Genomic DNA, 20,560 nt, shown 5'->3' on the forward strand with positions numbered 1-20,560 from the left:
CAGACTCCACCAGCTAGGAGAATTGAAATAAACACAAATAACATATGCTACCGCGAGACAGACACCACCAGCTAGGAGAATTAAAATAAACACAAATAACATATGCTACCGCGAGACAGACAGCACCAGCTAGGAGAATTTAAATAAACACAAATAACATATGCTACATCGAGACAGACATCACCAGCTAGGAGAACTAAAATAAACACAAATAACATATGCTACCGCGAGACAGACACCACCAGCTAGGAGAATTAAAATAAACACAAATAACATATGCTACCGCGAGACAGACAGCACCAGCTAGGAGAATTTAAATAAACACAAATAACATATGCTACAGAGAGACAGACACCACTAGCTAGGAGAACTAAAATAAACACAAATAACATATGCTACAGCGAGACAGACATCACCAGCTAGGAGAACTAAAATAACACAAATAACATATGCTACAGCAAGACAGACACCACTAGGTAGGAGAACTATAATAACAGAAATAATATATGCTACAGCAAGACAGACACCACCAGCTAGGAGAACTAAAATAACACAAATAACATATGCTACCGCAAGACAGACTCCAACAGCTAGGAGAACTAAAAATAAACACAAATAACATATGCTACAGCAAGACAGACACCACTAGCTAGGAGAACTATAATAACAGAAATAATATATGCTACAGCAAGACAGACAGCACCAGTTAGGAGAACTAAAATAAACACAAATAACATATGCTACCGAGAGACAGACTACAACAGCTAGGAGAACTAAAATAAACACAAATAACATACGCTACAGAGAGACAGACACCACTAGCTAGAAGAATTGAAATAAACACAAATAACATATGCTACAGCGAGACAGATGCCACCAGCTAGGAGAACTAAAATAACACAAATAACATATGCTACCGCAAGACAGACTCCAACAGCTAGGAGAACTAAAAATAAACACAAATAACATATGCTACAGCAAGACAGACACCACTAGCTAGGAGAACTATAATAACAGAAATAATATATGCTACAGCAAGACAGACAGCACCAGTTAGGAGAACTAAAATAAACACAAATAACATATGCTACCGAGAGACAGACTACAACAGCTAGGAGAACTAAAATAAACACAAATAACATACGCTACAGAGAGACAGACACCACTAGCTAGAAGAATTGAAATAAACACAAATAACATATGCTACAGCGAGACAGATGCCACCAGCTAGGAGAACTAAAATAAACACAAATAACATATGCTACCGCGAGACAGACACCACCAGCTAGGAGAATTAAAATAAACACAAATAACATATGCTACCGCGAGACAGACAGCACCAGCTAGGAGAATTTAAATAAACACAAATAACATATGCTACAGAGAGACAGACACCACTAGCTAGGAGAACTAAAATAAACACAAATAACATATGCTACATCGAGACAGACATCACCAGCTAGGAGAACTAAAATAACACAAATAACATATGCTACTGCGAGACAGATACCACCAGCTAGGATAATTAAAATAAAGACAAATAACATATGTTAGTGCGAGACAGACTCCACCAGCTAGGAGAATTGAAATAAACACAAATAACATATGCTACAGCGAGACAGACTCCATCAGCTAGGAGAATTAAAATAAACACAAACTACATATGCTAGTGCGAGACAGACTCTAACAGCTAGAAGAATTAAAATAAACACAAATAACATATGCTAGTGCGAGACAGACAGCACTAGCTAGGAGAACTAAAATAAACACAAATAACATATGCTACAGCGAGACAGACACCACCAGCTAGGAGAACTAAAATAAACACAAATAACATATGCTACAGCGAGACAGATACCACTAGCTAGGAGAACTAAAATAAACACAAATAACATATGCTACAGCGAGACAGACAGCACTAGCTAGGAGAATTAAAATAAACACAAATAACATATGCTAGTGCGAGACAGACTCCACCAGCTAGGAAAACTAAAATAAACACGAGCAATACTTAATTTCAATGAGTAACATGCATTTGCCTCATTTTAATTCTGAAGAGGTATTGGTTGTCAACAAATTGAAAACTATTCGTAGTATCAATATAGGTAACGTTGTCTTACGGAGCACCTGAGATCACCCCCGGTTTTAGGTGGGGTTCCAGTTGCTCGCTCTTTAGTTTTTTATGTCGTGCTCTGTGATCTGTTTTTGTCTTTTGGTCGTTTTTCGTGTTTTGCAATGGCGTTGTCAGTTTGTTTTTGACTTATCAGTTTTCCTGTCACTTTTGTATATTTCTCCTCTCTTTTGCAATGCGGCATGTGGCCACATGTTTTGTTTTGATGTTTTCATATGTCCATACAAGAGGCTTTCATGCTTCCCAGGCTTTTTCGCCTCGAGATAATATGACGTGGAAAGTTGTGTTTGATTTGATTTTAATTTTTTTTACATCACCCTTTGATCTACAAGCAGTGAGTATCGGTCTTTCATAGAAACAAAGAGTGCACATGAAATGTCTCGCCTGCTTTACTCACCATTTATTTCATGTTGAATGTCTTAAAGATAAAGGTTCTACTATAAGTATCACATAAACTTAACATGTTTAAAGATCCATGACAATGAGGTCAAGGTCAGATAATTCCTGTCAGACAGACATAAACACCTTAAAATTATTTCATACACCAAATATAGTTGACCTATTACTTACGGTAATTGAAAAAAACTGACCAAAACACAAAAACTCAACATTGACCAATGAACCAAGAAAATGAGGTCATGGTCAGATGATACCTGGTAGACAGACATTTACACCTAACAGTCATTCCATACACCAAATATAGGTGACCTATTGCTATAATCATTTGAAAAATAGACCAAAACACAAAAGCGTAACATTGACCTGTGTACCATGAAAATGAGCTCAAGGTAAATAAAACCTGTCAAACTGACATGTACTCTTCTAAATCATTACATATAGCACATATAGTTGACCTACTGCTTATAGTATCTGAGAAACAGACCTAATCACGTAACTTTAACCTTGATCACTGATCCATGAAATGAGATCGAGGTCAGATATACCCGGTCTGACGGACATGTAGAATTGCAAGGAATCCATATTCCAAATTTAGTTATCCTATTATAACTATTGAGAAATTTACATGACAAAAAAAAATTCTTTTTTTTCAAGCATTCGCTGAACCATGAAAATTAGGTCAAGGACAATGGACATATGACAGACGAAAACTTCGTAACATAAGGTATCTACATGCAAGGTATGAAGCATCAAAGGTCTTCTACCCTCTGAGATATAAAGCTCTTCTACCCTCTGAAATATAAAGCTCTTCTACCCTCTGAAATATAAAGCTTTTCTACCCTATGACATATAAAGCTTTATACAAATACTTTACACCGCCGCCTGATTGTAATCCCTATGTCTCGCATACTCTGATTTTCGTCGCAGGCGAGACAATAAAACCACATACATGTAATAACGCAATAATACATTTCTATATCATAGAAATTTATAATACCAACCAATGAATTTGGAAATAATTGTTCTTGTTCCAGAGGGCATATTTGGAGCACATACAAGAATAAAATCCTTTAAAATAATCGCTGATATTGCATTAAATCCAGATGACACAGAGCTGAAATAAAAAAAAAATGTGTTCATCAAATTTCATGCAGAAAGGAAATTCAATATAGCTCAGGCAATTTTCATATTTAGCCACTTAATTGCAGAGATTAAAAAACTTATTGTAATGAATCATGTCAGTTTACAGGTTGTGACTTATGCAGACTGTTATTTTTTTCTGACACTGTAAGCCGAAAAATATTCGCAGTAGCTTAATATTCTCTATTTTCGTGGTACCGATTCTTCCGCAGATATATTCTTTTCCATAGTTTATTTGAAGATCCGCAAAATTTTAAACAAATCGAATGCAAAATTTTATTTAACTTTGAAATCTCGAATAAATATGACGCGATTACTGATGGTCTGGATAAGGGGTCCTTCATTTCTGTTTTCATTAATTTTTAATTTTAGATAAATTTTCTCCATTTTTTATATCTTTTGCTTGCTCACTATGCTCAATTCTATATCTTAACACCCAATTATTCTCTCTTCTTTATTTTTTTGGCCCTGTTTATCTCTATTCTTTATATTTTTTGTCCATTATTCTGCTCCTTTTGGCCATTATTCTTTATTCTGTAAACCCCATCCAGACTATCATTACTTTCAGATTTTCAGTATTGGATTGATTTTTCTATTGTCCTCTCATGGAGTATCGGTAGCGAAAATAGTTGTTCATCACTGAATGTAAACGATAAAAAATACTGAAATGAAATACTTCAATAGCACTGAAGATGCATATACTGGGAAATGTAGATAATCTGTAAACATGCTCAACATGACTGCATTATAGTATCAATGTAACTTAACAGTACCCAAAATTGCACCGTGTTACCCAATTTGCACCCATTTTGCATAAAAAGGGATGGATATCTTGTAAGTTTTCTTAGTTGCTAAACAATTCGTATTTTTATCATTTAACATAATGAACGTCTTTTAACATATTTCTAAAATACTCTTAAAGATACACAAAACGGTCACATTAATAATCAACAGATGTAGTATCCAGTCAAAAATGTAAAATTCATGGAAACGTTGAATATGACGTCTACAAAAAATCTACTTTTTAAAACGAGAAATTAAAATTAATCACAGATATCCATTTCATATAAAATGCATATCAAGCATGAATTATTGTCAAATTATAAGAAAAAATGTTGAGAAATAAAACAAAATACCAGTTCCCGATTTCTACGAATGTGCAGCTAATCATGGGTGTAATGTAGGTACTTCTCAATCATTTGTCAATGCAGAATCTGGGATCTTTTGGAGGTCGGATCAAACTCATTTTCTATGATTCAGTATGGATTTAAAATCAAGTTTGTGAACTTTATAGTAAATACGGATAAAACTACCAAATAAATACAGAAAGGCAAGTTTTATCTGTTCCTTGAAAAAATGAAGGCGAGAGAACTGTAAAATAAGGTGCAAATTAGGTAACCTCAGATTATATAGATAGAACGTACCTTAAACTTCCACTGAAAATGCACGATATAACCAATCCTGGAAGTCCATGGTATTTTCCAACTATATCCATTGCAAACAAAGGAATCAACTGAATAAAAAAAATTAAAAATGGGTCAAGCATTACGTCTGAAAGCAACATTAAAACACTGATCGGCAAGATCAAGAAAGACCGTCTGTCCGTTCGTCCGTCTAGCAAATATTTTCGTCATTATTTTCTCATGATCTACTGAAAAAGTTTTATATTAAGGAATTTACTGATCGGCCAACTTATTCACAAAACCGAATAAAGTCCAGACTTAACGTTAGGTTTGAGATTGGAAGAAAGCATTTACATATAAAAAAAACTCTCCCTTATAATTTCAATAGATGCACTAAAATGATTTCCAGATTAAATATTTTCAGGAGAACTTCCAGAACTATTTCGCCTGTACTGGAATCACAAGTCTTGTGTAAACCTTTTTGTTACCGTGACGCTCACAAATAAAATAAGACTTAACATATGACATTGGTACATAATGTCCCACGTAGCAGCACTACACATGGGAGGTATACTAACTTTTGTGGGTGTGTTTTGTTTTGTTATGAAAGATGAGAATTAAATAACATATATTTCAAATTGTACCCTTGAACTACATGTAAAAGATTTAAAAAATATTATTATTTTGTTCTGCTTTAATACAAATAAAGTATCCCCTCCAAACTCAGTTTCATCATCTATATACATGTATACTTTTCCTGAACAAACAGCGAAAATCAATCATTTTATATAATTTTCAACAGATTTATGGTATCAATTCACCCACCTGATCAGATTTTGTCACAATTCCTGCTTTCACTGGATCACACGTGCTATAATAAGCGAACATGACTACTCCAACAAGACAGACCAATGAAAGGATTGACACAATACACACCAAATTCACCCATAATGATCTGAAAATACATCTTGACAGTATTACGTGTTAAGGCAGTATGGGAAATAAACAAAAAAAATGGAGAAAAATAAAAGAAGAATGTGTCTGAGGACACGAATGCCCCCGCTCAAGCTTTGCAATTTTTCAAGTTAAAAAAGGGGCATAACTCAAGAACGGTAAGTGACTCACTGCCCAAATTCAAACTCTGTGACTGCCTATTGTGGTTCTTAGCATTGTGTATGAGTTTCATAAAATTTGGAGTAAAACTGAAGTAAGTGTGCGGAAACATAAATAGGACGAACTGAAGGACAGACGGACGTACGAAAAGAAGGACAGACGGAAAGACGGAAGGACGGAAGAACGGTCAAGGGTAACACGCAATGCCCCCATTGGCTACACCGGGGGGAGGGGGGGGGGGGGGGGGCATAACAATCAAACTTTACCTCTTGAGTCCTAAGGGACTTAATTGTTTTTTGGATCAATAAAAAGTTATTATGTATTTGTAAAAACAGTCGTAATAATGATGGAAAAATACGTCATTTTCATGATTTTAATTAAAATCTTTACAAGAATTGCATTCCTACCTCCTACACACCGGATGCGCGTTTCGTCTCCACAAGACTCACCAGTGGCGCTCAAATCAAAACAGTGGGAAGATCAAATCAATATTTTTATAGTCAAAAAGGATAACAATTATCACTAGAGCAAGAAAGCTGAATATGCTATATTGATTGTACATATGTAGTTGAAGACATTTCTGCAAATGAAGAATTATTGCAATAACTTTGAATGGATGCATTTGTTGTCTGACATATTGTGTATATCCAACCTATGGATCAATTATGTTCGTAAATGAAGATCAAAATAACGAAATAGGTTTGTATGCTTACCCTTACAGGGATCTTTATGCTAATATTAATTTGGTGACAATTCACAACATTCAAAAATAAAAAACGGGAATAAAAAAGAAATCGGATATCGAAAATATACAAATTGTGACTAATCAATGGAATAGTAATTCACGCGCAACGCGCATGCGTGAATTATCCCTGATTTTCGGTAACGAGTTGTATTCAATTTTTATCATACTGGCTTCTTATCTGCTTCATATTTTTTAAACAACCGAAGCTCTACGGATGATTAAATGCGAAGTACTTACAATTTAGCTCTTGCAAGTGATGAAAATGAAACAGCTCTTTGAACTTGTGCTTGATTTATACCATATACGCCTGTCCATATAAATCCACCACCAACTATCATATTCCAAAGTGAATGTCTTTCTGACGGGTCTGGATTCAGTCTGAAAATTGATATATAATGTTTAAATTTCACAAAAAAAGAGGATGTTCTAACTTTGTTGCGAATAATGTATTCGTCTTCTGTGATTTCATTTTAAAATGCATAAATTAAGATGAAAACAGTAAAATGGGAGATAAACAATTGGGATAACATGAACTCCAAATGGAATGAAACTGTAAACATCATTTTTTTGCATCCAATGTTTCATTGGCTATAAAACCATATCTCCTTTTACTTATACTGACTTTTTCATAACATTTAGGTGCAAACTATATATTGATCCTGATTCGAAAAAAAAATTAATATACTGTCCTTTTTGGGTTACCTAATGTAATCTAACTAGACTAGATATTATTCTTTATCAAAGCATTGCGAATTTTTTCATTTTATAAATTATTGATCTTGTACTTTAATTTTGATGGAAGATGACTTAAGGTTATAAAAATTGAATTTTTGTTGGTTTAACGCTGTTCTTGCTCAGTTTTTCCAGATTTAGGTCAGTCATTTATAGATAATAGAATGAATATTTTGTTAGGTTTTTAAGTAGAGGAAAGACTTAAGGTTGTAGAGAAAGCAGGCCTAGGCTAATAATTTATATTTTCTTTTTACTCTTTTCATTTTCTTTTAAAAAAAACTTCATATAATAAATATTTCTGTAGTGTTTTTTGCTTCTTAAATATTATCCCATTACAAATAAAGAGCTGCGCCATGAGCACATGATACACATGTCGCTTTTTCAACGAATAAAGTTCCATAACTCCTCAATGTCATATCAGAAATTTATAAAAAAAAACGAAAGGGAGCGTATTATAATAGATATAAACCTTCACCAAAGTTTTATGAAAACTGCTCAAAGCATTTTTGAATTATCGTCCGAAAACTGGAAAATCCCCCCTTTTTTATGAATAAAATCCCATAACTTAGAAACTTAAAAAAAGGGAGCTTCCTTCAATAGATATGAACAATTCACCCAAGTTTCATGAAAATTGGTTAAAGCGTTTTTGAGTTATTTGTCCGACATGTTGACGACAGACGGACGGACGGACAACGGTTTACCATAAACGGGCATATACAAATAAGAACAAATATAAAGCTTACATGAGGAACTTAATTCTATCATTTTGGTCAGCAACTCTCCATGCTACATCTAAACCACCCAATTTTCTGCACCCAAATATCAGAAGTATTAACATCCCGGCAAACATGATCAGTACTTGTACAGTATCAGTCCAAACTACAGCTTTCATGCCACCCTACAAGTAAAATCAATAAGTAAATACACAAGTCATGGAATACTTCAATTCATGTACATGTGTAGAGCATAGCATTGTGCAGTAGTTGACTGCACATAGCATATCGAGCTAACTCTAAATAGACAATTAACGTTTGGGATATATAGGAACGCTTCATCATAATAAGCCGATCAAAACCTTTTTACTAAACAGTGCCGGAGAGAACTTTAAACGGAACAATATTTGGTGCAACAACAGGGTAATCGTGCCCTGCTGTGTGTTCACCACCCGCCATGCAAATTTGTTGAGCGCCTACAAAAACATTAAATATGTGCCTGTCCCAAGTCAGGAGCCTGACATTGTTTTATGTCTGTCGTATTTGTTTTTCGTGAATTGGTTTGATTAAATTGTTTCACATTTTGTCATGTCGGGGCCTTTTAAAGCTGACTATACAGTATGGGTTTGTTGCTAACATCCACTTTATTTGAACTCTGTTGGATAGTTGTCTCATTGGCAATCATACCACATACACTTATTTTTATATACTGTATGTTTTAATCTGCATGAACTAATCGGAATGGTAACTTTACAGATTTGTCTACGACCGTATTTGTACTATATTGTATCAATGCCTTTTTTTTTTACATTAATTAGTAATAATATTTGAATTGACATACCAAAGCCGTATACAGTGTACAGACCGCACATATTGCTACCAGTGATCCCCAGAGGTCGATCCCGGTTACTGTAAGAAAAAGCATTGAGAGCACAATAGATATGATCACATTAAAATAACCCACGACACAACTCCAGATTAATTGGTCATTCAGTCGCAACGCATTTGTCAATGTTTAGTTGTTTTAGAAACTTGGACCAGGTGAGAGAAAGATATTTTAAATATTTTAGGTAATTCCTAAAAAAACACCTTGGACATCAATGTTTTCAACACTTTTTCTGAAATTACTGTTTTAAATTTTTTGAAAGTTTTCTAATTAACAAAATGCATTTCCCTCAAGTGTAGCTCAGATTGGTTGTCCAACTAAATTGGCATTATGTTTTACCAGCTTTTTGTATTATATAAAGATAAGGAGATTTGGTATGATTACCAATGAGACAACTATGTATGTAAGCAATTATGGGCAACCGTAAGGCCTTCAACAATGAGAAAACCCAATAGCGTATAGTTGGCTATAAAAGGCCCCGACATGAAAAATGTGAAACAATTCAGTTTTATGTTCAGTTTTTCATATAGTTTGGCCTCGATCCAGAGCGTCACTGAAGAGACAGTGATTTTAAGAAATGCTCATCTGGTTTAGTAAAAATGGAATCGTCAATGTTGTTTATACCAAAAGAAGCGGCACATTTTTAGTATAAAGTAAATATTAAAAAATAACAATTTTTATTTTTTTTTCAGAATTCATGCATCCAACTCTAACTTAATTGCAAAACTGTAACAACTTTTAAGACATTTCCCTTACTTAAAATGAGTACAATAAAATTCGTGCCGACTCAAGTGCTAGTTTCTATTAAAAATGTTCAGAGTTTTAAATTATCCGATTTTCAGAAACTATTTTTTGACGCGTCTATCTTTTTGAAAATAAAGACACAGAAACATATTAAACAGATGGTAACTTAAATATATAAAATAATTAATACCAAGACCATACCTGCATTCAAAGCTAAAGATGGACCGTACAGTACTATCGCCATATAAATAAGCTGAAAAATTGAAATTCAAATATAAAATCTTTAATGTAAGTGAATGATATCAAAAACAGATAAAGGCTTAGTTCTGTTTACCAAAATAAGGAGCATGATTAGCATGGATATAGATTTTGTATTCATTGAACAAGAAAAAAAAACAATGTTGAAACTCCCAGATAAAAAAAAATAAAAAAATAAAACCAATTATAAATTATTCAGACAAAAAATCAGGAAACTCAATGCGTTTAAGTAGATATGAAATGCTATAGTAAGAGATCTTGATTTTATTACTTTGAAATCTGAATACAATTCCCTAATAGAGAACAACACATGTATAATAAGTAAGATCATTAAGTGTGGCTAAAAAAGAACGGGGGGTACAAAATCTTTGAAAGTATACGACAATAGATATAAGAAGATGTGGTATGAGTGCCAATGAGAAAAATATCCATCCAAGTCACAATTTATAAAAGTAAACCACTATAGGTCAAAGTACGGTCAACTCTGTTTCTTACGTTGCCAGTATTTGTGGAAACTGTATGACAAGGGTTTTTAAAATTATAAATGGAGGTATATATAAGTCATTTTTTTAATTGTTTACCATTAGTATAGGAATACAATTTGATACACGTAGAGAAATGCTCAAAATACATTTGATAAGTAGTTAAATGTGGAACTAGAGTGATCACTTGGCGTCTCCGTTCCGTCAGTAGAATCCATGCTTGGGAAGGAACCTGTTTTGCTTTGTAGGATGTTAAAAAGAAACAGTCATGTCCTATCAGAAGGGGGCCGTTAAATCCGATGCCTTTTGTGGGTATATTGTTACATGTACACTCGACTCTCTGATGGTTAAACAACGTTTAATAACCTTTAAAAGAGTCTATAGTTGCCTGCTGCGAGTGAAACATCTTTTATCAAAAATACCCTTATTTTTCAGTGGCTTTAGAAATGCCCGCCATTCATCCTTCTTTCCTGAACCAGCCTTTAGGATTTATTGTTAATGTTTTTTAGTCCCAATTTTGCACGAAATATTTCCATTGGCCGTTGAGAAAACAAAAATCAAACATTGTCCCTTCAGTGATGCATGAGGCCAAAATAAATTCGGTATAGTTTTGTATTGTAATTCTGCCCAGTGTCGGAACCAGGTGGGACAGTCGGAGCATTGGCCCTATTATGTTATATAAGATTTGAATTAAGTAGATTGTTCTGATATTTTATGGATGCTCTTATTTGTCGATAGATCCCCGTGATTTACCATATTGTAAATCTTGCGCCCGCCACTGCTGACGGGTAGCTGTCTTGTTAATATATACGGTCATTTTCCCCTCATACTAGGAACTTTTTATGGCACCCGCTTGACAGTTATAATTAATGGGCTTGGCACAATTCAATTTGTATTCATTTTTCTGTTCAAATTTTGTTTGGATAAACAATATAGCTGATTATACGCTATGGATTTTTCTCATTTTAAAGGCCGTACAATGACCTAAATTTGCGTTTATCTTCGTCATTTGAACTATGGTGGATATTTGTCTAATTGAAAACCATTCCACATCTCCTTATTTTTATACAGACGGAAATGTTTGGTGTTCTCAGTACATTTTTTTTATAGATTTTTTTATACCGGACCTCCCTTACGGAAATTACTAGATCCACCACCGATAAAGAATCCCATAGTCAAATATATCACATTCAAATGTTTATTCAAGAGAACAAGAGAACAAATGAACGCTATAAAATAGGTTTAAATACGGCGTTTTATTATTGCATGTATACTTATATGTTTAATTTATTGTTGTGAAGGTTTTAATTCTGATGTTAACCAGTTTTGTTAAATGACTTCTATTATATATATATATATATATATATATATATATATATATTATGCATCGACACCAGGTAAGAATAATGGCCAGTATGACAACTGATGAGAATGATGAACAGATGCATTCATCAGACATATACATAACTCGCATATTACACTTTTATTTACATTATAGTCTCAATGGTATGATGAAGATTTTTCGCAGTAAGAACGATAACTCTGGTGTAACGAGACTACTTTTACTGAGTAAACAACTATTTTCTTTCGGATTCTTTAATACAGATACATGAATGACGTCAAAGCAACATACCTTGAACTTGAAATCGGATGTAGTAATTAATAGAACCTTTATTTCAAATATTACCTGTGAGAATACTCAACCAAACCATAACAGGTAATGTTATTTCGACAGTTTGCAAGGGAAAGTTTTAGATTAGATTAAGATGTTATGTAATTGTATATCACCGAGTTAAGATTAAGTGATCATAATTTACTGATTGAAAAAGGGAGACACCAAAAATTCCCAGAGAAAACAGGTTGTGTCAGATCTGCAATATAGTTGAGGATGAGAAACATTTTCTCTTGTATTGCAGGAAAGACTCCACCATAAGACCAACATTTATTAAATAATTGATTGAGGCAAATTGTATTGAAAATTTTAATAGCCTAAATGATGATGCCAAAATGAAATTTATTCTCTGCCCATCAACACAAAAACAAGTAAAAAGCATAGGTTCCTTTATTAAGCAGTCATTAGTACTAAGGGTAGAGGACTCATAATTGAATTATTAACTATTATACGATATAATTACATGTATTAATTAGTTTGTATAATACATGCTTTCTTCTTGTCATTTATATTATACTATGTTTTGTTTGTTTTAGTCACAAATCATATAAGCTTATCCATACGACAATAAAGTTTTGAATTGAATTAAAGAAGGCTAAGTGAGAAAGCAATACTTACCATCGTTATCATGTAGATGATACAGGAAATTATTCGAACCAACGTTCCAAATCTTAGATGGATATACTGGAATGTAAAACATCATAAATTGCATTTTCTTTTTACTAGATATATATTTTGTAACATGCATTGTTTTCAATACAAGCAGAAGCGTTCTCGTTAATAAAGTTTCATCTAACCAGAAACGTCAAAAATAACGGACTTAATGCAACAGCATTTCTAAATTAGTCCATTAGATATTCACTTAGTACAAATGTACGGTAGCCGGTTAGTTTTAGGGTGTAGTTTAATTTTAATTCGTTATCACGACTTATTAATTAGTTAAAAAGACTTAGAACACTCATTATAACGACTAAGCTAACTCGTTATAACGACTTAGCTTACTCGTTAGAGCGAATTAACTTAATCGTTATCACGACTTAGTAGCTCGATATTTTTCATCATCTATTTTATTTAAATATTTATATAAAATGATGACAACCAATAAACTCACTTATAAAGACTTGGTAACTTGTGATACAGAGCAAGCTATAACGAGTTACTAAGTCATGATAACGAGTTACTTAGTCATGATAACGAGTTACTAAGTCAAGATATCAAGTTACTAAGTCATGATAACGAGTTATTAAGTCGTGATAAATAAAATTTAAATTATATTTTTTGTGAATTATATTGAATATTTCTTACTTCCAAATACATTTTTCTTTCACCCTAACAGTTCTTATGCTATCAATTTTAAGCCACCGAAAATATTTAACACACCTATCTTCTGTCTTCTGTCTTCTACCTGAAGACAATTTTGACTTGTTACTACAAAGTATGGGAGTCATTAAGATCCCCCTAGTTTTGATGGAAATACAGTATACTAGTATTTGGGTAAATGTTTTGCATTTATGACAAGATGGTGGTTTTGAAAACTTTGTACTACTTTCTGATTTCAGAGTGGTATTTCAGTTGTAATGCTTAATAGAGATTATGTTTTCTGTATACGAATATTCCTCTATAAGTAAAGCTTTTGAACTTGAAATTGGCAACATTTGGGTACAAATGAAAATAGTTTAACCAGAATAGGTAAACAGCGTTAACTCTAGACACACAAATGTCTGTTAACCAGAATAGGTAAACAGCGTTAACTCTAGACACCCAAATGTCTGTTAACCAGAATAGGTAAACAGCGTTAACTCTAGACACCCAAATGTCTGTTAACCAGAATAGGTAAACAGCGTCAACTCTAGACACCCAAATGTCTGTTAACCAGAATAGGTAAACAGCGTCAACTCTAGACACCCAAATGTCTGTTAACCAGAATAAGTAAACAGCGTGAACTCTAGACACCCAAATGTCTGTTAACCAGAATAGGTAAACAGCGTGAACTCTAGACACACAAATGTCTGTTAACCAGAATAGGTAAACAGCGTGAACTCTAGACACACAAATGTCTGTTAACCAGAATAGGTGAACGGCGTCAACTCTAGACACCCAAATGTCTGTTAACCAGAATAGGTAAACGGCGTCAACTCTAGACACCCAAATGTCTGTTAACCAGAATAGGTAAACAGCGTTAACTCTATACACCCAAATGTCTGTTAACCAGAATAGGTAAACAGCGTTAACTCTAGACACCCAAATGTCTGTTAACCAGAATAGGTAAACAGCGTTAACTCTAGACACCCAAATGTCTGTTAACCAGAATAGGTAAACAGCGTTAACTCTAGAGACACAAATGTCTGTTAACCAGAATAGGTAAACAGCGTTAACTCTAGAGACACACAAATGTCTGTTAACCAGAATAGGTAAACAGCGTTAACTCTAGAGACACAAATGTCTGTTAACCAGAATAGGTAAACAGCGTTAACTCTAGAGACACACAAATGTCTGTTAACCAGAATAGGTAAACAGCGTTAACTCTAGACACCCAAATGTCTGTTAACCAGAATAGGTAAACAGCGTTAACTCTAGACACACACAAATGTCTGTTAACCAGAATAGGTAAACAGCGTTAACTCTAGAGACACACAAATGTCTGTTAACCAGAATAGGTAAACAGCGTTAACTCTAGACACACAAATGTCTGTTAACCAGAATAGGTAAACAGCGTTAACTCTAGAGACACACAAATGTCTGTTAACCAGAATAGGTAAATAGCGTTAACTCTAGAGACACAAATGTCTGTTAACCAGAATAGGTAAACAGCGTTAACTCTAGAGACACACAAATGTCTGTTAACCAGAATAGGTAAACAGCGTTAACTCTAGACACACAAATGTCTGTTAACCAGAATAGGTAAACAGCGTTAACTCTAGAGACACAAATGTCTGTTAACCAGAATAGGTAAACAGCGTTAACTCTAGAGACACACAAATGTCTGTTAACCAGAATAGGTAAACAGCGTTAACTCTAGACACCCAAATGTCTGTTAACCAGGATAGGTAAACAGCGTTAACTCTAGAGACACACAAATGTCTGTTAACCAGAATAGGTAAACAGCGTTAACTCTAGACACACAAATGTCTGTTAACCAGAATAGGTAAACAGCGTTAACTCTAGAGACACAAATGTCTGTTAACCAGAATAGGTAAACAGCGTTAACTCTAGAGACACACAAATGTCTGTTAACCAGAATAGGTAAACAGCGTTAACTCTAGACTCCCAAATGTCTGTTAACCAGGATAGGTAAACAGCGTTAACTCTAGAGACACACAAATGTCTGTTAACCAGAATAGGTAAACAGCGTTAACTCTAGACACACAAATGTCTGTTAACCAGAATAGGTAAACAGCGTTAACTCTAGAGACACACAAATGTCTGTTAACCAGAATAGGTAAACAGCGTTAACTCTAGACACACAAATGTCTGTTAACCAGAATAGGTAAACAGCGTTAACTCTAGAGACACACAAATGTCTGTTAACCAGAATAGGTAAACAGCGTTAACTCTAGAGACACAAATGTCTGTTAACCAGAATAGGTAAACAGCGTTAACTCTAGAGACACACAAATGTCTGTTAACCAGAATAGGTAAACAGCGTTAACTCTAGAGACACACAAATGTCTGTTAACCAGAATAGGTAAACAGCGTTAACTCTAGAGACACACAAATGTCTGTTAACCAGAATAGGTAAACAGCGTTAACTCTAGAGACACACAAATGTCTGCGACTGTTTATCCTTTACTGAAATACACCTTCTCCTGAGGTAGCGTTCTATTGCTACTCAGTGTATCATTTATCCATCAGATACACCTTCTCCTGAGGTAGCGTTCTATTGCTACTCAGTGTATCATTTATCCATCAGATACACCTTCTCCTGAGGTAGCGTTCTATTGCTACTCAGTGTATCATTTATCCATCAGATACACCTTCTCCTGAGGTAGCGAGCGTTCTATTTACATTTACAACTGAATATTTTGTTAATTTTGATGGCAAAATGATTTATTTTTCATTTCTGTGAATTTTTGAAATTATAAAAGTGACAGCGACAGAATAAACCGTGATATGCCTAGAATTATGTTTTTTCGCTAGAAATTCGGTAACATACGTTTTATATATACTTAGAAATTAGTTCGAATCTCCCTTACTTTGTAAGTTACAGATACTAATTCAATGGAAATGTCAGTACCAAATACTGAAAAAGCATGCGGTTTTGTATTTAAATATTATTTCATGACTTAAATCCACTACCCGTATACTTTTAATTATTGGTTGTTTCTTGTGAATATTTCAAGATGATTTAAAAGGTGGTAATTTGAACTCACTGATGATTGAACCTAATTAATGAAAGAACTGTAATTTTGAAAAGACGTCTTAAGGATGTACACCTCTGAGAAGCCAAAAATTTCTAGAATTAAACTTTTTTTCTTAACCTGATTTTTGGGTTTATATGACTGTGAAAAAATAATTGGCGAAGAAAAAATCATATGGTGGTACACTTCTTTTCTTGCTACGGCCCTTTGAAAGTACCCAATTTTGATGATTTTCCCATTTTCATCAATATTTACCCGTTTTTGGGATATTTTCGTGAAAAAAATCACAGTTCCACAATTAAACTTTTTTTCATACTTTCAATAAAGATGAAGTGGACCAATTTGAATAATTTAACTTAAAAAAAACTATAGGTAGGTGTTAATATAAGAAAGTTTTATCATATTTTGATGCTTTTTCGTGTCAAATTTACCATGCTGTCAATTTTGTAAATTTGTGATTTTTCTCTATTTTAAGAACAAAATGCATATTATTTCAACTTCTTTGTCATAAATGATTGAAAAAATACATATCTAAGAAATTTGAAAAGAAAAAAATGATATGGGATGTACATTTTTCTGGTAAAATCATTTCTTGTACCCCTCACCCATTTTCTCAAAATTTTGGCTAAAAAGACCGACTTTAATTGGGAATAAAATTTGTAAATACACATTTTTTTCACAGAGTTAAGTTTGATTATAACATTTTTTAAGTTCATTGATATTTTCCACTTGTATCACATGTTTTGGAAATAATTCCAGTACGAGATTTAAACGAGACTGAAACGTCAGAAGAATACATCCTTAACAATAGTTTAAATAATAGACACAATTGATAACCGTTGAATCGTTTTAAAAAAGTTACCACTCACCATCCGGGTTCGTGGTATCTGTAATAGTTATACACCGTGGGATAGGTGTGTCTGGATAAGAAACCCCGTCGGCCGGAGGCCGGAGGGGTTTCTTATCCAGACACCCCGTATCCCGAGGTGTATAACTAACTTACACCACATTCTAAACCCTATATTTGTTAACATTGATTATTAAATGAAAAAAAAACCCGATAGCATATTTATTGACAATATCAAACCATGATTTATAAGATTTTTTTTATTACATGAAACCCCACTAGTAACCTTTCTTAGGGTATCTTTGTTCAAACTTTCAAGTGATTATATTTTACAAATGTCAAAGTTGTTTTGCATATTCCCGTTAAATCCATGTGCTAAAATGGATCAGCGGGTCAAGGTTGACCGTTTCGTGTATTATTATTACAAATCAGCGGGTCAAGGTTGACCGTTTCGTGTATTATTATTACAAATCAGCGGGTCAAGGTTGACCGTTTCGTGTATTATTATTACAAACAAAAAATACATCATGCTCCTTGTATGCAGTTGTCAATATGGACGGGTATAAGACGGACGACATTTTGTGGCAAGCGTTGGATTTGGTAGAAGAGACTTAATATAAAGGCAATATTATAACCCAAAGTACTTACCTGTACTTACCTTAAAAGTCGAGTTGCGAGTTAAAAAAAGTCGAGTTGCGAGTAACGAAAGTCGAGTTGCGAGTTACGAAAGTCGAGTTGCGAGTTACGAAAGTCGAGTTGCGAGTTACGAAGGTCGAGTTGCAAGTTGCAAAAATATTATGTTTCTCTAATTTCTTAAGAATTATATATAAACGGTCGAATATATAAACGGTCGTGTCGTCTGATTTTTGAAACAGAATTTTCAGGTTTACTTCGCATTTAATAAACAAAGCATACATGTACCCGAACTTAGTTATACACTGCATAAGGAAGGGTCCCGGTATTTTGATTGCAGGATTTGAAAGAGTTATGTGATACTTATTTATAAGAGTCTATATGTTGCAGTCACGCACGCTTAAATTTCTTTCTTGAGAACGACATTGTTCATTTTCTAAAATAAATCAGGATATGCTGTAGATATAAGACAAAATGTATACCGTACTGAACAAATCAAGCATAAGAAGATAAATCATGTAGACAAATGAAGTATACCTTCAAACAGGGGCGGATACAGGCGGGGACGTGGCGGGCGTGCGCCCCCTACAATTTGCAAAGCATGGGTTGTCCTCAGCTTAATAAAGTATCTAAAGAGACGACGAAAATTAAATCCGTCGCATTCCATCCGTTTTAACATTCAAATTGTATTATAGACAGCAAGCTTAACAGAACCAACGTGAATTGATTACTCATCAACTGAACTACGGTTTATTTAAGTTCTATAAATATTATATACTTCAAAGGAATATGTCAAACGCGGTGAACGCGGTGATGCGTTTGATGACAAGTATTAGAGGCTTTTAGCAGTTAAAGTAAAAAAACAATTGCTACATTGTATTTATGGTTTTTATAAACAATTTCTTTGATAATCAAGGTTTCAAAACATCCCTAACTCACATTCCCACGAAGTAGGTGAATGTGCCCTACCCGCGGTTGGGTTGGTTATTTCATCATGGCACAGCCAAGAAAACAATCCAGGTTAGATTCATTCTTAATGAAAGATAGAAATACTGTTTCAAGCGAAAGGTTAGTTTATTAATTTGTATCATTATTTAATATCTCTGTGTCTATATATATTTCTCACTTGCAACCTAAAATTTTGCCGAAGTATGCATAAACGATCAAGGCCCCCGACCCTGTACTACCGTATTACATGGGATCCCAAGAAAATAAACATAACTTCGTAAAAGCATCTAATTTTGATTTTAGTGGTTTGCAGCGAAAACAGTATATATAAAGTCTGGCACGACCTCCGAAAATCAAAAAATTAAAAACTCATTATGAATCCCTTAGGGCGTAAGTTAGGGATGTTAGGAGATCGTTGTTGATTTTTCCAATTTTGTAGGATACCTTGCCATCTTACCTCAGAGGCTCTTCGCGGAAACAGGGACATAGTTTTACCTCTGTCCGTTCATCCACCAGTCAGTCGCTTGATATTTGGTCTAGATGATCCGCTAGGAGTCCGGTATTGCATTTGCACGCATAAAATCTATTACATCATTACTTCATTTCCCCCCGAATATATTCAATTGACTAATATGAATGTTACACCAGTTTTCTCATCAACCATTGACATAACATTCACTTGATTTTTTTTTATATGGAGGGTCAGCTTGTGTACTTCGGATTGAGGTCTGTCTCTATTCTACTTGTCTTACGTCCCGTTTTCTGGTAAATATATAGGTTTAGTCTCAATGAATAGAAGCTCACAGATTTCTTGTTAATTAATTTATGGTGATTGTAGATTGTTGTCAGGGGTGGATTTAGGCGGTTTTAGCTTGAAACTTTAATTTCTCGCTAATTTTACCACAAAATATTTTCGCTTGGCGAGATATCTACATTGCACTCACTCTAGAAGAACATTTCGATAATTTTACCTCAAAAATTGTTTCGACTCGCTCCGCTCGGCGAAATTTTAGGTTTGCGCCCCCTACTGACCTAAAAACCTGGATCCGGCCCTGGCAAATTATCGACATCTCACAGAATATGGCACTGTATTAGGCCTAAAGTAAATACTTATCAAAGGTACCAGGCTTATAATATTTTCTACGCCAAACGCACGTTTCGTCTACACAAGACTCATTAGTGACGCTTGAATAAAGGATATTCATACGCATACATGTACCAAGTGCTAACTCTTCGTCTTTCGCAAAGGTTTAGGGCGATATAGGCAAAATTGCACATTTAACTTAGGAAAATATCTCATGAATTAGTCAGAAATGTTATATGATATGTGTTTTATGTGATAAATTAAATAATTTT

At 34.1% G+C, this 20,560-nt stretch overlaps 1 protein-coding gene across 1 annotated transcript in view; it reads right to left on the reverse strand.

Annotated features, from left to right (window-relative positions):
* LOC127708972 (sodium-coupled monocarboxylate transporter 1-like) overlaps positions 1 to 20,560 on the reverse strand; it is a 50,798-nt gene that overhangs the window by 20,781 nt on the left and 9,457 nt on the right. The window contains exons 2-9 of the mRNA XM_052214204.1: positions 13,037 to 13,102; positions 10,208 to 10,259; positions 9,218 to 9,285; positions 8,407 to 8,561; positions 7,169 to 7,309; positions 5,899 to 6,028; positions 5,095 to 5,183; positions 3,532 to 3,644 (exon numbers count right to left, since the gene is read on the reverse strand). Coding sequence (XP_052070164.1) covers positions 3,532 to 3,644; positions 5,095 to 5,183; positions 5,899 to 6,028; positions 7,169 to 7,309; positions 8,407 to 8,561; positions 9,218 to 9,285; positions 10,208 to 10,259; positions 13,037 to 13,102 — 814 coding nt within the window. The remainder of the gene's footprint in view (positions 1 to 3,531; positions 3,645 to 5,094; positions 5,184 to 5,898; positions 6,029 to 7,168; positions 7,310 to 8,406; positions 8,562 to 9,217; positions 9,286 to 10,207; positions 10,260 to 13,036; positions 13,103 to 20,560) is intronic.

The sequence above is a fragment of the Mytilus californianus genome, unplaced genomic scaffold (genome assembly GCF_021869535.1).
Source record: "Mytilus californianus isolate M0D057914Y unplaced genomic scaffold, xbMytCali1.0.p SCAF_7, whole genome shotgun sequence".
Classification (NCBI taxonomy): Eukaryota; Metazoa; Mollusca; class Bivalvia; order Mytilida; family Mytilidae; genus Mytilus; species Mytilus californianus.